The 12,212-nt window shown below is 46.6% G+C and overlaps 1 protein-coding gene and 1 pseudogene across 3 annotated transcripts in view; one reads left to right on the top strand and one right to left on the bottom strand.

Annotated features, from left to right (window-relative positions):
* Window positions 1-425: 425 nt before the first annotated feature.
* On the bottom strand, window positions 426-544 carry LOC136097391 (U2 spliceosomal RNA; annotated as a pseudogene).
* Window positions 545-4,044: 3,500 nt separating this feature from the next.
* ME3 (malic enzyme 3) overlaps window positions 4,045-12,212 on the top strand; it is a 148,900-nt gene continuing 140,732 nt past the window's right edge. Inside the window, exon 1 of one of the 3 annotated variants that reach the window (XM_065832735.2) lies at window positions 4,045-4,201. Coding sequence is in view for 2 of the 3 variants with exons in the window: in XM_071801995.1 (XP_071658096.1) it covers window positions 4,373-4,561 (189 nt within the window). In the remaining variant the exon portion in view is untranslated. Of the gene's footprint in view, window positions 4,202-4,283; window positions 4,562-12,212 lie in introns of those variants that run through there. The other 2 variants (XM_071801995.1, XM_065832727.2) reach the window with 2 other exon arrangements.

Here is a 12,212-nt window from a genome sequence, read left to right as displayed (position 1 = left end):
ACACTTGTGCTCCAGACCCCTCACCAGCTCCATTCCCTTCTCTGAACTCGCTCCAGCACCTCAAGGTCTTTCCTGTAGTGAGGGGCCCAAAACTGAACACAGGATTTGAGGTTTGGCCTCACCAGTGCCCTGTACAGGGGGATGGTCACTGCCCTGGTCCTGCTGGCCACACTATTCCTGATACAAGCCAGGATGCTGTTGGCCTTGTTGGCCACCTGGGCACACTGCTGGCTCATGTTCAGCCGCTGTTGCTCAACACGCCAGGCCCTTTTCCTCCAGGCACTCTGCAGCCACTCTTCCCCAGCCTGTAGCGCTGCCTGGGGTTTTTGTGACCCAAGCGCAGGATCCGGCACTTGGCCTTGTTGAACCTCGTACAATTGGTCTCAGCTGTTCCAGATCCCTCTGTATGGCCTTCCTACCATCCAGTAGAGCAACACTCCCACCCAAACATTAATATAAAGTTCTCTCATCAAGGACGTATCAGATACTAAACTGATAAGAACAGATGCTACACCTGAGCTTAGCCAAAAGGCTGAGAAGCAAGACATACGCAGTGGTACGTACACAGTTAAATTATACTGAAGTTCTGTTCTTCTAGAGCATTTTAAACATGAAATTTAGGGATGATTTTTCCAAGGCTAGGTACGCTGTATTTTACAAAACAGGCAAAGCAAACTGGTTTTAGTTTTGTGAGAGGTGAATCTTTCCCCTAGAAAGCATTAGATGGTGGAATTAGGTCCCACAGGTAGGATGAGCTTGTCTAGACCCTATAAAGCACAGTAAATGCATTTGCTCTGAGCCTGGGGGTGGACAGCTATCACTGGGAGAGCTAATGATGCTGTTGGAGACACTTCTCAGCTGTGCAAAGCAGCCTCATCGGCACTTTTTCCTCCATCACATACATCTCCTCAAATGAGTAAATGGTACAGTTTTGCAAAGAAGCCAGGGAAGTTTCTCCTTTTTTTTCTTTTTTAATCTTTGCTCACTAGGAGTGGCTCAACAATCCAGAGATTTAGTGTTATGGGCTCTCCTACAAACAGCAGTGTCAAATGTCCTGTTTGCTATGCACACAGCCACAACTACCACAAAGACATTGCAAAATTTACAGCGAGTCTGCAGTGGAGTGGAGAATAACTCACTCAAATTTAGGCTGGCTAAGAGAGATGTGGTGCTGGCTGCTGGGAGTAGCAAAGTTTTGACAAGCTGGTGAGATATTGACGTTTTTTATCCAAACTGATCCTCACAATTTCAAATTCTCACGGTAATGTAGTCTCAAAATTATTTCAACTTACAGCTATGCAAAAAAGCAATAATAATGGCAAATTCATTCTTGTGTCTTCCGTGCACTAAGAATCTCCCTGATTATAATCTGGCCGCAGCGATGCACATATTCTTTATCTCCACTGCCAGAGACTCCCCAGTAGTGCATCTCTATTTATGGTCAAGCTCTAGTATTTGAAAAGAAATGGGAAAACAAAACAAAGCAAAGCTAGACAAACAACCTCACAGTTAGAACATATCTAATAGGATGGGGGGAAGGTTTTCCCCCATGGTCCTAGTGGTTATTAAGTGGCCACAGTACTCAAGCATGAGGTTTGTATATAATCATTGTCTTATAGCAGAGGTGTAAATATGTAAATATCCTGGGCATACTGAAGGCAATGCATGAAGCCATACACTCTGTAAGAAGAAATCATAAGGTCCCTTAGTGCTTATAAAATGCCAAGGCAAGAAAGGACCACCATATCCATCTAATCAACATCTTTCAGTCCACAGTCCATTCTTTTCTGCACAGGATGTATCATTCATCCCCCCAAATATATTAAAGCATATTAAAAAATGTGTCTGCACAAAGCAACACAAATGGCAAGAGAAGCTGGAGAGCAGCCCCCACCTCAAGCAGACCTGAGCTTCATGATGGGGACACAGGTATGGGAGTAGTGTTGATATGAGGATGGCTTGTCCATGGCTTGGACAAGTGCACTCTCTGCTGGGTTAAGAACTGGCTGGAGGGCCGGGCCCAGAGAGTGCTGGTAAATGGGGCTGCATCTAGCTGGCGGCCAGTCACTAGTGGTGTCCCCCAGGGGTCAGTGTTGGGTCCAGTCCTGTTTAACATCTTTATTGATGATTTAGATGAGGGGATTGAGACCACCATCAGCAAATTTGCTGATGACACCAAGTTGGGGGGCAGTGTTGACCTGCTGGAAGGCAGGAGGGCTCTGCAAAGAGATCTGGATAGACTGGAAAAATGGGCTGATTCCAATGGGATGAAGTTCAACAAGGCCAAGTGCTGGGTCCTGCACTTTGGCCACAACAACCCCCTTCAGCGCTACAGGCTGGGCACAGAGTGGCTGGAGAGCAGCCAGACAGAAAGGGACCTGGGGGTACTGATTGACAGCAAGCTCAACATGAGCCAACAGTGTGCCCAGGTGGCCAAGAAGGCCAATGGTATCCTGGCCTGTATCAAAAATAGCGTGGTCAGCAGGACAAGGGCAGTGATCCTTCCCCTGTACTCTGCATTGGTGAGGCCACACCTGGAGTATTGTGTTCAGTTCTGGGCCCCTCAGTTCAGGAGGGATATTGAGGTGCTGGAGCGGGTCCAGAGAAGAGCAACAAGACTGGTGAAGGGACTTGAGCACATGACCTATGGTGAGAGGCTGAGGGAGCTGGGGTTGTTCAGCCTGGAGAGGAGGAGGCTTAGAGGTGACCTCATTGCTCTCTATAACTACCTGAAGGGAAGTTATAGTCAGGTGGGAACTGGTCTCTTCTCCCAGGCAGTTAGCAATAGGACAAGGGGACATGGGCTTAAACTCTGCCAGGGGAAGTTTAGGCTGGATATTAGGAAGAAGTTCTTTACGGAGAGTGATCAGGCATTGGAATGGCCTGCCTAGGGAGGTGGTGGACTCACCGTCCCTGGAGGTTTTTAAACTGAGATTGGACATGGCTCTTAGTGCCATGATCTAGTAAAAGGGCTGAAGTTGGACCAAGGGTTGGACTTGATGATCTCTGAGGTCTTTTCCAACCTAGCCAATTCTGTGATTCTGTGATTCTGTGATTCTGTGAACTGAACCTGAACCCTCCACTCTTTTGAGGAGTAATCCAGCTGCTGGGTTTTTTTATAGGTGGTAGTAGTGATTATGATGTCACCATTTTAAGGAATAAAAGAGCTCATTTATTTGGCAAAATTGATGCAGGGACCTGCCTTCTTCAGTGAATATATAGATCATAATATATATAAAATGTACATAACACACATAATGTATATGACATACATATATATACAGTACAGTGTGTGTATAGGTTTCATATACTGCACGTGTAGGTATACTGGTATACTGAAATGCCTAGCTACCAACAGCTGCCCACAGCCCAGAAGAAAAGATGTCTGACAAGCCCTTCCAAAGCTCTTCCCAACCATCAGCAGCTCCTCCGAGCCCCTTTACGCCCCTCCACGTCCCATGAGGAGGCCACACTTTGCTCAGGGCCCATAGCACCCACAACAGTGGCACCCACAACAACCAATGTTGCTGCTGCTCTCCACAGCACAGGCCCGGGCTTTTCTCTCATGAGGTCCTTTATCAAGGCTAATGGAGAAAATACAAATCATAGAATAGACTCATACAGCAGTTTGGGTTGGAAGGGACCTTCAAACCTCATCCAGTGCCACCCCTGCCATGAGCAGGGACATCTTCACCAGATCAGGTTGCTCAGAGCCCCATCCAGCCTGGCCTGGGATGTCTCCAGGGATGGGGCATCCACCACCTCTCTGGGAAACCTGGGACAGGGTTTCAACATCCTCATTATAAAAAAATTCTCATGTTTAATCTGAATCCCTATCTCTAGTTTAAATCCATCACCCCTTGTCCTATCACAACAGGTCCTGCTACAAAGTCTGTCTCCATCTTTCTTACAGGCCCCTTTTAAGCATTCAAAGGCCACAATAAGGTCTTCACGGAGCTTCTCTTTTCCAGGTTGAACAACCCCATCTCTCTCAGCCTGTCCTCCCAGCAGAGCTGTTCCAGCCTCTGATCATTCCTGTGGCTCCTGTGGCCCCTCTCCTGCAGGCCCATGTCTCTCCGGCACTGCGGGCTCCAGATCTCTCTCACAGACAGGACCGCTCCCTCAGGCCCCGCCATGGCGGGCGGGCGAAGCTCCGGCCGGGCAAACCCCCTCCCTTGAGCCATCGGCTGAGCCGTCACAGGTAACGGAGGAGACGCGCCCGCCGCGGGGCCGAGCCCGGATCTGCTTCCTGGGTTTCCTTTCGCTGCGGCGGGGACCCGAGGGGCCGAGCCGGGCGCACCTGGGCTGTGCCGGGCCCGCCCGTCCCCGCTGACGCCGTCCCCGCCCCCGGCCGCAGGACCGCGGCAGCGCGATGGTGCCGGTGTGGGTGTGCGGCGGGGCCGGCAGCCGCCTGCTGCGGATGGTGGGGGCCGGCCGGAGGCCGCTTCTCCTCAGCGTGCCCCGGGGCCGCAGCTGCCAGGCGGGGGGCATCCCGGCCACCCCCCGCATGGTCGTCAAGAAGCGGGGCTACGACATCACCAGGAACCCCCACCTCAACAAGGTCGGTGCCGCCGGGGACCCGCCTTGCCGGGGTGTGAGGGAGGGGAGAGGGGCTGGGTGGTGGGGAAGGTGCTTGACACGGATCGCAGGTGTGCTGGGTTGTCGGTGTTCTGGCAGCGTTGCCTGTGCCCGTCCCCAGTAATGTGGACAGAGCCGGGGGCAAGATTTATAGGTGGTCACTGGGTGGTTGGGACATCGGTGGCTTCTTCAGAGCCAGTCACCTGGCTTCCCCGGGCCCACCACGGCTGCCGTGGTGGTGGCACTGGAAGAACCCAAGCACGGCTTTGGCCTTTGGCCAGGGCCTGAAGCCTTTGCTCAAAATCAGCAATGAATGGACAGCAGAATGCGTGACCTCTACTATAAATCCAATATCAAAATGTGGGGTATTTTGATATATGTTGTATTGCACGTGTGGGAGCGGAACTGATCTTTTACACCTTCGTGTTAAAACAGGCACGTGTGGTTGTTCTTGTTAATCTTCCTTTCATAGCACATCCATAATGATGTGCGTTCCACTACCTAAACAGCGTCGTTTGCTGGAATTAAGATGTACTCATGCTCGATACTGGAGGAAACCTCAACCTTTTATAAAAAAAAGGAAGAAAAAAGGCTTTTAGTGAAAGGTTTTCAGTAAAGTCTGCAAGTTGTGTGAAATGAGACTCAGTAATTTAGCTCCACACCACTTTTCCATTCCTGTCCATAATTTGACGGAAAAAAACAAAAAGACAAAAAAACTAAACACAACCTGCATGCAAATTTCGGGATCAGATGTGTCAGATTCAAGAACGTTTAGTTCCAATTTCTTGTATTAATATTGCTAGAAATAACTACAAAGATGTTAATTACCTTAAAAATACGCAGGTATTAAACATGATATTGATAGTTGATGGGGCTGTGAGTATTTACCATCTGCTTGGTATGTAGTTATCTGGTAGATGAGCCTCTTGTGTCTTCTTCTGGAGTGAAGACTCTGGATGGCAAATTGTACATTGTGGGTAGGCTGGGTTACATCCCAGGGCACCATTTCTACATCCATTGAGTGGTACCCAAGGACCAAGGCACACGATGACACTGGATGTCACTGAATATGCAACAACTTTGTAGGCAATCTGATTTGAACCGTTATACAGTGCGTCTGTGAGAGTGACGAGGAATTGCCAACCATCTCATAAGCGACAGTAATTCATCAGCATTAAGTGGTTTTGATGAGTTTTTCTTCAGCATCTCTCTTGTTCTCTTGGGTGTGTAGTGACAGTTACAAAGAGTCACATAGCTAATGTTTCTAGTAGTCTTCCTTACATGAATTTGAACTGGAAAATTAATACTTTGGCCTTTGCTCAGTGTAATGCAGCCATAACACATGAACAGTTGAATCTATCACATGTTTTAAATTGATCTGGCTACTGCAGAAGTAGATTTTGAACATCCCATTTAACGATTTTTAGAACTGAGGCTTTGCTGAAGTGTTTTCCCGCCTTCCAGTGAAATAAGGTATTTTTCTTTAAATGGAATCTTGGTCCATGTGGAGAGAAGGGAAGAACACTGCTTCTGTTAGAGGTAAAATATATTCCGGCGTGCCGTGTTTAATTGCCCATGAGAAATTTCCCAGCTGGTCTCCAGCCTGGATGTTTGCTGTTTATGTTGCCATGTTCCTCTGTCAGTACAGACCTTATGGTCATTGATAGAATCATCTACAGAACATACAAGCGAGGACAGAAAGGGTTGACGTCGGTGGTAAGAGAGTGGTAAGAGAGTTACTAGTAGCTAGTAACTAGTGTTTACTAAATGCTCAGGCTCTCTTTCCAAATGTTTTTAACCAGACTTCTGTTTTTCTGTTGCTCTTAACAGTTTGTCGCAGTATGTAAGGAATTAACTGTGTTCAAATGAAGTGAGGTCCTTCATACAGTTGGTATGTGGTCATGGTGTGATTGATGGCCCTTTGGTGTGCCACACTGCAGTGCTGGAGGTCAGAATTGGGGATCTCGATGGGTTTTCCGCTGTTGTACTCTCATCACTTGGCAATTGCTCTTTACCCTTTTGATTTCTAAATGTTGGCATGGGGTCATTGCAGTGGATCTTACTTCAAGTTTTCATTTGATCAAAGGCTGCTCTGCAGCCTATGCATCTATACATCTCTCCAAGAACCTCTGGAAAAAGTTTTCCAGACGTGAGGCTTTGGTCAGCCAGTGCTTTATTCAATGTCCTGGCTGTTTTACAGATTTTGGGTGAAGTTTAAAGTGTCAGTGTAAAGTTCTGAAGTGTGTGGTGTTAATTCAGTGCAGACTATGTGTCTCCAGCAGAAGCGCAGACAGGTTTACAGTCTGAGGTTATTGATCCAAGTCTTTGCTTGCTAACTAGGTTGAAGGTGCTTTGAAGAAGAACCAGACTCAGAAGTCACTGCTGACAGGTCCTCTGTAATACCCTCAGTATCAGTAAAAGCAGGCTGTCCCCTGAAAAGCTCCTCTGTTTTCCAAATCTGCCTGAGAAGAAAAAGAAGTAGAAAAACTGGTGATGGATGTAAGAAATTTACAGTTGTTTCTTTCCTTTAGTCAGTTTCCTATTTGAAGTTGGCTGTTCTTTTCTCATGTAAAGGACTGGGATTCCTAAATATCCATCAAGAGTGGATTAAGCATGGATTGTAAATGAGTTCTCTCCAGTCTTTAAATTCTTTGGCCAATCTATGCATCAGGTATAAGAACGTGTTTGACTGGGCATTTTGGGGAGGATTTAGAGGAAAAAACCTGCCTTGCAGTTAAGGCAAGGCTGAGTTCCATCTCTGAAGCTGGGTTTGATTATGCCTTAGACTTTCTCTGTGACATTGGAGAAGTCACATGCGAGGAAATCTTGTAGAATCCTTGGACAGTAGGAGGAACTTTGAAGACAGAACCAATTACGCTTCATCTATCCTGATGAGACTTTAAGCATACTGTGTTTTTTTCTGTGCTATTCAGATACGGTTCTTCCTTCTATTTGTAAGTATTACAGCCCCTGTCTGACCTAAGGGCAGGACTCGGGAAATGTCAGTGTTCTTCTGAGGGATACTTGCGGTCTTAAAAGGCAATAGCAGTTGTTCTCAGTTGACAAGAATAGTCTCGAAAATAATAGAAGGATGAGGAAGAGCTTGTCTTGTGTTCTCACGAAGTGGTTCTTCTTTTCCTGTGTTTGAATGCTGCAAAATTGGAAAACTTAAAAATGTTAACAGTGTCAGATAACCACAGAGAACTGGTAAGAGTGTTCTGTGACCATCCAAGTGCAAGCAGGGTTCCAGGAGGATTTGGTAGAAGCTTTGGCCGTTGTTTAGTCTGGAGAAGAGGAGGCTTAGAGGTGAGCTCAGCACTCTCTAGAACTACCTGAAGGGAAGTTATAGCCAGGTGGGGATTGGTCACTTCTCCCAGGCAGTCAGCAATAGGACAAGGGGGCATGGGCTTCAACTCTGCCAGGGGAAATTTAGGCTGGATATTAGAAAGCAATTCTTTGCAGAGAGAGCGGTCAGGCATTGGAATGGCTGCCCAGGGAGGTGCTGGACTCACCGTCCCTGGAGGTTTTTAAACTGAGATTGGACATGGCACTCAGTGCCATGATCGAGTCAATGGACTGGAGTTGGACCAAGGGTTGGACTTGATAATCTCTGAGGTCTTTTCCAACCCAGTCAATTCTGTGATTCTGTAAGTAACTTGTGACAGGGCAGGAGTGGAGCTGGACTCGCTGAGAGACGAGTCACTTCTACTGTGGGGCTTCAGCCTGTGAGAAGCTAATTCAGCACTTGGGTCCTGGGAGGAAAGATGTGCCACCTCTTACATACTACCTCATTTATCAAAGTTGCCTTGTGTTCGGTGTGGGCAGGACTGTGTTGTGTCCTTCCTCAGACGCTGCTGCCCATTCTTGAGATTTGTGACATTTATTTTGCTCATCTCAGATGTGCTGCTCACGACTCCCCAGTTCTTCCAGGGATTCTGTCAAATCCTCTGTGTTTTAGCAAACAGGCTGAGCTGTGTTTGTTCCGGATTTGACCACACGCCTGTAGGGACTCAAAAATCATGTCCAAAATCGACTGTAATTTTGTTCATGACATCTGAATCTGACTGCTCTGTTCAGTTGGAAGGTTGACAGCACTTTATGGCTTTTGCTGGAAGTCCTAATTTTGGGATAAATCCTGCCTCCTTGGAGATCTACTATCACAAACGGATGCAGAACTGGAGGCTGCAGTTTGTTTTCAGAGTTTCAGATATTGCCATATTTGAAGGGTTGAGATAATACACTCAAGTTCTCTGCATGGTGCAGTGTGGAGATCAGAATTTGGGGACTTCTGGATAATACCCTGTGCTCTTCTGATGTGCATGCATGCTCTCCATTTCTTTTCACAAAATGTGTCATAATGAATTACCAAAAAACCCAAGGAATCCAAAAAACCAAAATTACCAGTCCGGGTCTGTAAGGATGAAACTTTGAAGAATTGGTGTAGGTTTCTGCAGTGTTTCTGGAATGTGCTGCTGTACACATCATTAAAATGCAGAAAGTTTGTTTGTCCTTCAGCTTTGCAGGGACTGAAATTGAGCTGAGGGTTCTTTGAACATGGTGTCAGTAATTTGCCCCTGCAGCTGAGATGCATCTTGCATGTGGCTGGACTCGACGACTGTGGTGAAACAGGCTTAAAATTAGCTGGGTTTCTAAAATGATTGCATGTAAATGAAATAAGTAACGAGCACAAGAACAGTGTGTCTGAAATGGCAGCTGGCAAGATCAAGTCGAGGCAGCCTTCTGTTTTCAGATTAGTAAATCTCTCTAAATCCACAAGGTTATATTCTTACAGCTGGAGTTCCTGGTTGCCTAGCTCAGGTTTGGAGAGATGTAACTACTGAGGTAGGCACAGGGCTTTAAGTGGCTGTGTGACTGCCAGCATTTGTTAACGTACCATCTGTTCATGTTTTGCGAACTGAGAGTACAAGGTGGGCAGAGTTTGGAGATTCCACCTTTGTTTTCTAGAAGCCCATAGCTATTCGAGCAAGGTCTGAGGGACAAGTTTTAGACTGGTCAAATTCATTAAAAAAAAAAAAAACACTGCAAGTTACTAAATACACTAAAACCACATCTGACTTAGAAAGTCCCCAAACTGAAAATAATGAAAGGACGGGCTTGTGCGGGGAAGAGTGTCTTCTATTTACCTGTTTACTCTTTGTGAGGCTTATGGCTGCTACTGGAGACACAACACTCATGTAGATTAACTGACCTGGTAGGACTCTCGTGTTTCTAGGGATATGAAATCAGACACTTTCATGGCCAAACTCTGCAGCACATGGGCCACTTCAGACCCAAGTCAAACCACAGCTGAGAGAGAGATCTTCATCAAATAATCTGGAGCTGAAATGTGAGCTGGAGCACTGTGCAGTGTGATGAGCCTTCTGTGGTGTCCAGGGCAGAGAAGCTGTTTTCATGTTTTTAGTGGTTCTTTCACAGTCATAGAATGTCCTGAGTTGGAAGGGACTCACATCGAGTCCAGCTCGTGTCCCTGCACAGGACAACCCCACAGTTCACACCGTGTGTCTGAGGACGTTGTCCAGTCTCTTCTTGAACACTGTCAGGCTTGGGGCCGTGACACCTCCCTGGGGAGCCTGTTCCAGTGTCCAGCACCCTCTGGGTGAAGAAGCTTTTCCTCATGTCCAACCTAAACCTCCCCCGGTACATCTTCCTGCCATTCCCTTGGGTTCTGTCACTGGTCTCAGTTATTTCACCAGTCAAACATCAGTATATCACCATTGACTTCAGTGGACGCAAACTCCAAGGGGGTGAGGTTTGGCCCAGTATTTTGGCAAATGTGGTGGTGTCCTGGCAATAGGATTGCTCAGCTAGGTTTATTTTGGCCTTCATCCTGGTATGCGGAATTTCATTTTTGTTTGTTTGGTGTTAATATCAAGCATATCTTTATCTGAGTCCAAAGTATCTTTTGGCAATGGCATTTCCTAATATTTTGGTACCAAAGAACTTGTCATTATGGCATGGTCAGCAAACTAATCCCAGAATAAGTCTACTGCTGCTTCTGGTATTGGCAGCAGCCTGCAGAAGTCCCGTTGCTTCCCCAGCTTGGATCCCAGTCCCTGTCCCTTATTATAGCCAAACCAGGAGGCCATCTGCCCTCTTGCCCCTCTGCATAACCTCCTGCCAACACTGTCACTGTCCCTGGGGACACCGCTGGTGCTTTGGGAGTGGAGTTCTGGGGGAAGAGCTTGGAAGTGCAGAGGAATCTGGTGCTGCGGAGGTGAGAGGCTGCAGATGCAGAGCTGCCTCTGCCCACCTTGTACTAACCCTGTAGTAAGTTGGTTGTTTAGCCCTTGTAAATGCATCAAGAGGTCTTGGACATATCAGTTGCGCAGCTTTTATAAGTGCTGAGTTTATGTTTGTGGTCACTGTAAGATACCAATAAAAATAAATTGCATTTGGACCAAAATACTTGTTTCTGTTTCCCAAGCAGTTTATATTACAAAAATACCTTTAAAATTGACTGTAAGTTGTGGAAAATCATCAGACTGGCAGCTGCCTATGTTGCTCTCTTTTTATCATGCCCTTTCTTTTAAAGAAGCCATAACCCCTACACTAGGCATGTTTTGGTAGGGCAGAGCCAAGACTGAATGTAGCTCTTGTTTCACAGAGGGGACAAAGCTTTTTTGGCACTTGAATAAGAATTGCACTGAAGTAAAACAAACTGTTTGCTAAATAGTATGAAAATGGATATTATTGCAGTTAGAATGGATCTGGGGCAGAATGTTGCAGCTTGCTCAGCATTCCTGTCCATTGCATCCAGTGAAATGTGTGGCCAACAGCCAGTTGATTACTTTGGAAGCGCTGTGGGTGTAAGACAGAGCCTGTTACGTATGGGGCTGGTCCTGTAAACAGTCATCACTGACCTCAGCAGGTTTCAAGCCTTGGCCCACGTAAGTAGCATGAAATATAATGTAATTGACATTAGAAACTGTGTGCTGCTGTATGTTGAGTCATTGGTGCTCGTCAGAATTAGCGATGATTTAACTGAAGCTGCGGGGAAGGCAGCGTTAATTCACAAAATGAAGAGCCAGATTTTATGACTTGGCTTTGGTTTGAGATGAATTTGCTGTGCAGTAAGGTCCCTGCTAAGGAAGAGTCCAGTAGCTTTGTAGTGCAGGATTTGTCCGCTGAATTTTTGCTGGCACTTACTGAACGAAACTGGACCTGGAGCAAATTCTATTTGACTTGATTTTGAATAAAGAAAATGTAAACTAAATTCCTCTTTAGCTTCTATAGCAGCCACCTCCAGAGGAACACTGGAGCTGCTGTTACTGACATTCATTTGGAGCTGAGAAAGGAAAGATGGGTCTGTAACAAAGAGACAAACCAACCCAGCAGTTTCTTAGGAACAAGAGCTGGAAACTGTTCGGTGACTCCACTGCTCTGACTTGAAGCCTGATGGTAAGAGAAACTGAGTGCTCGGGATCCTGAGGCCTGGGTCTTAATGCACAGTGTCCCTCTTTCTAGGGGTAAAAGCCCCCAGCAGGTCAGACAGTGTGATTCGTACACCCCAGAGGCCCATAGACTGACACCAATGCTCCAAGAGAGTGGGAGCAGCATGTGGATTTTACTTCCTTTATTACAAGGTGAGAGTGTTTTATATAAAAAAATGCCGT

The sequence above is a fragment of the Patagioenas fasciata genome, chromosome 1 (genome assembly GCF_037038585.1).
Source record: "Patagioenas fasciata isolate bPatFas1 chromosome 1, bPatFas1.hap1, whole genome shotgun sequence".
In the NCBI taxonomy this organism is placed as follows: domain Eukaryota; kingdom Metazoa; phylum Chordata; class Aves; order Columbiformes; family Columbidae; genus Patagioenas; species Patagioenas fasciata.
This window is presented reverse-complemented; position numbering and strand designations above follow the sequence as displayed.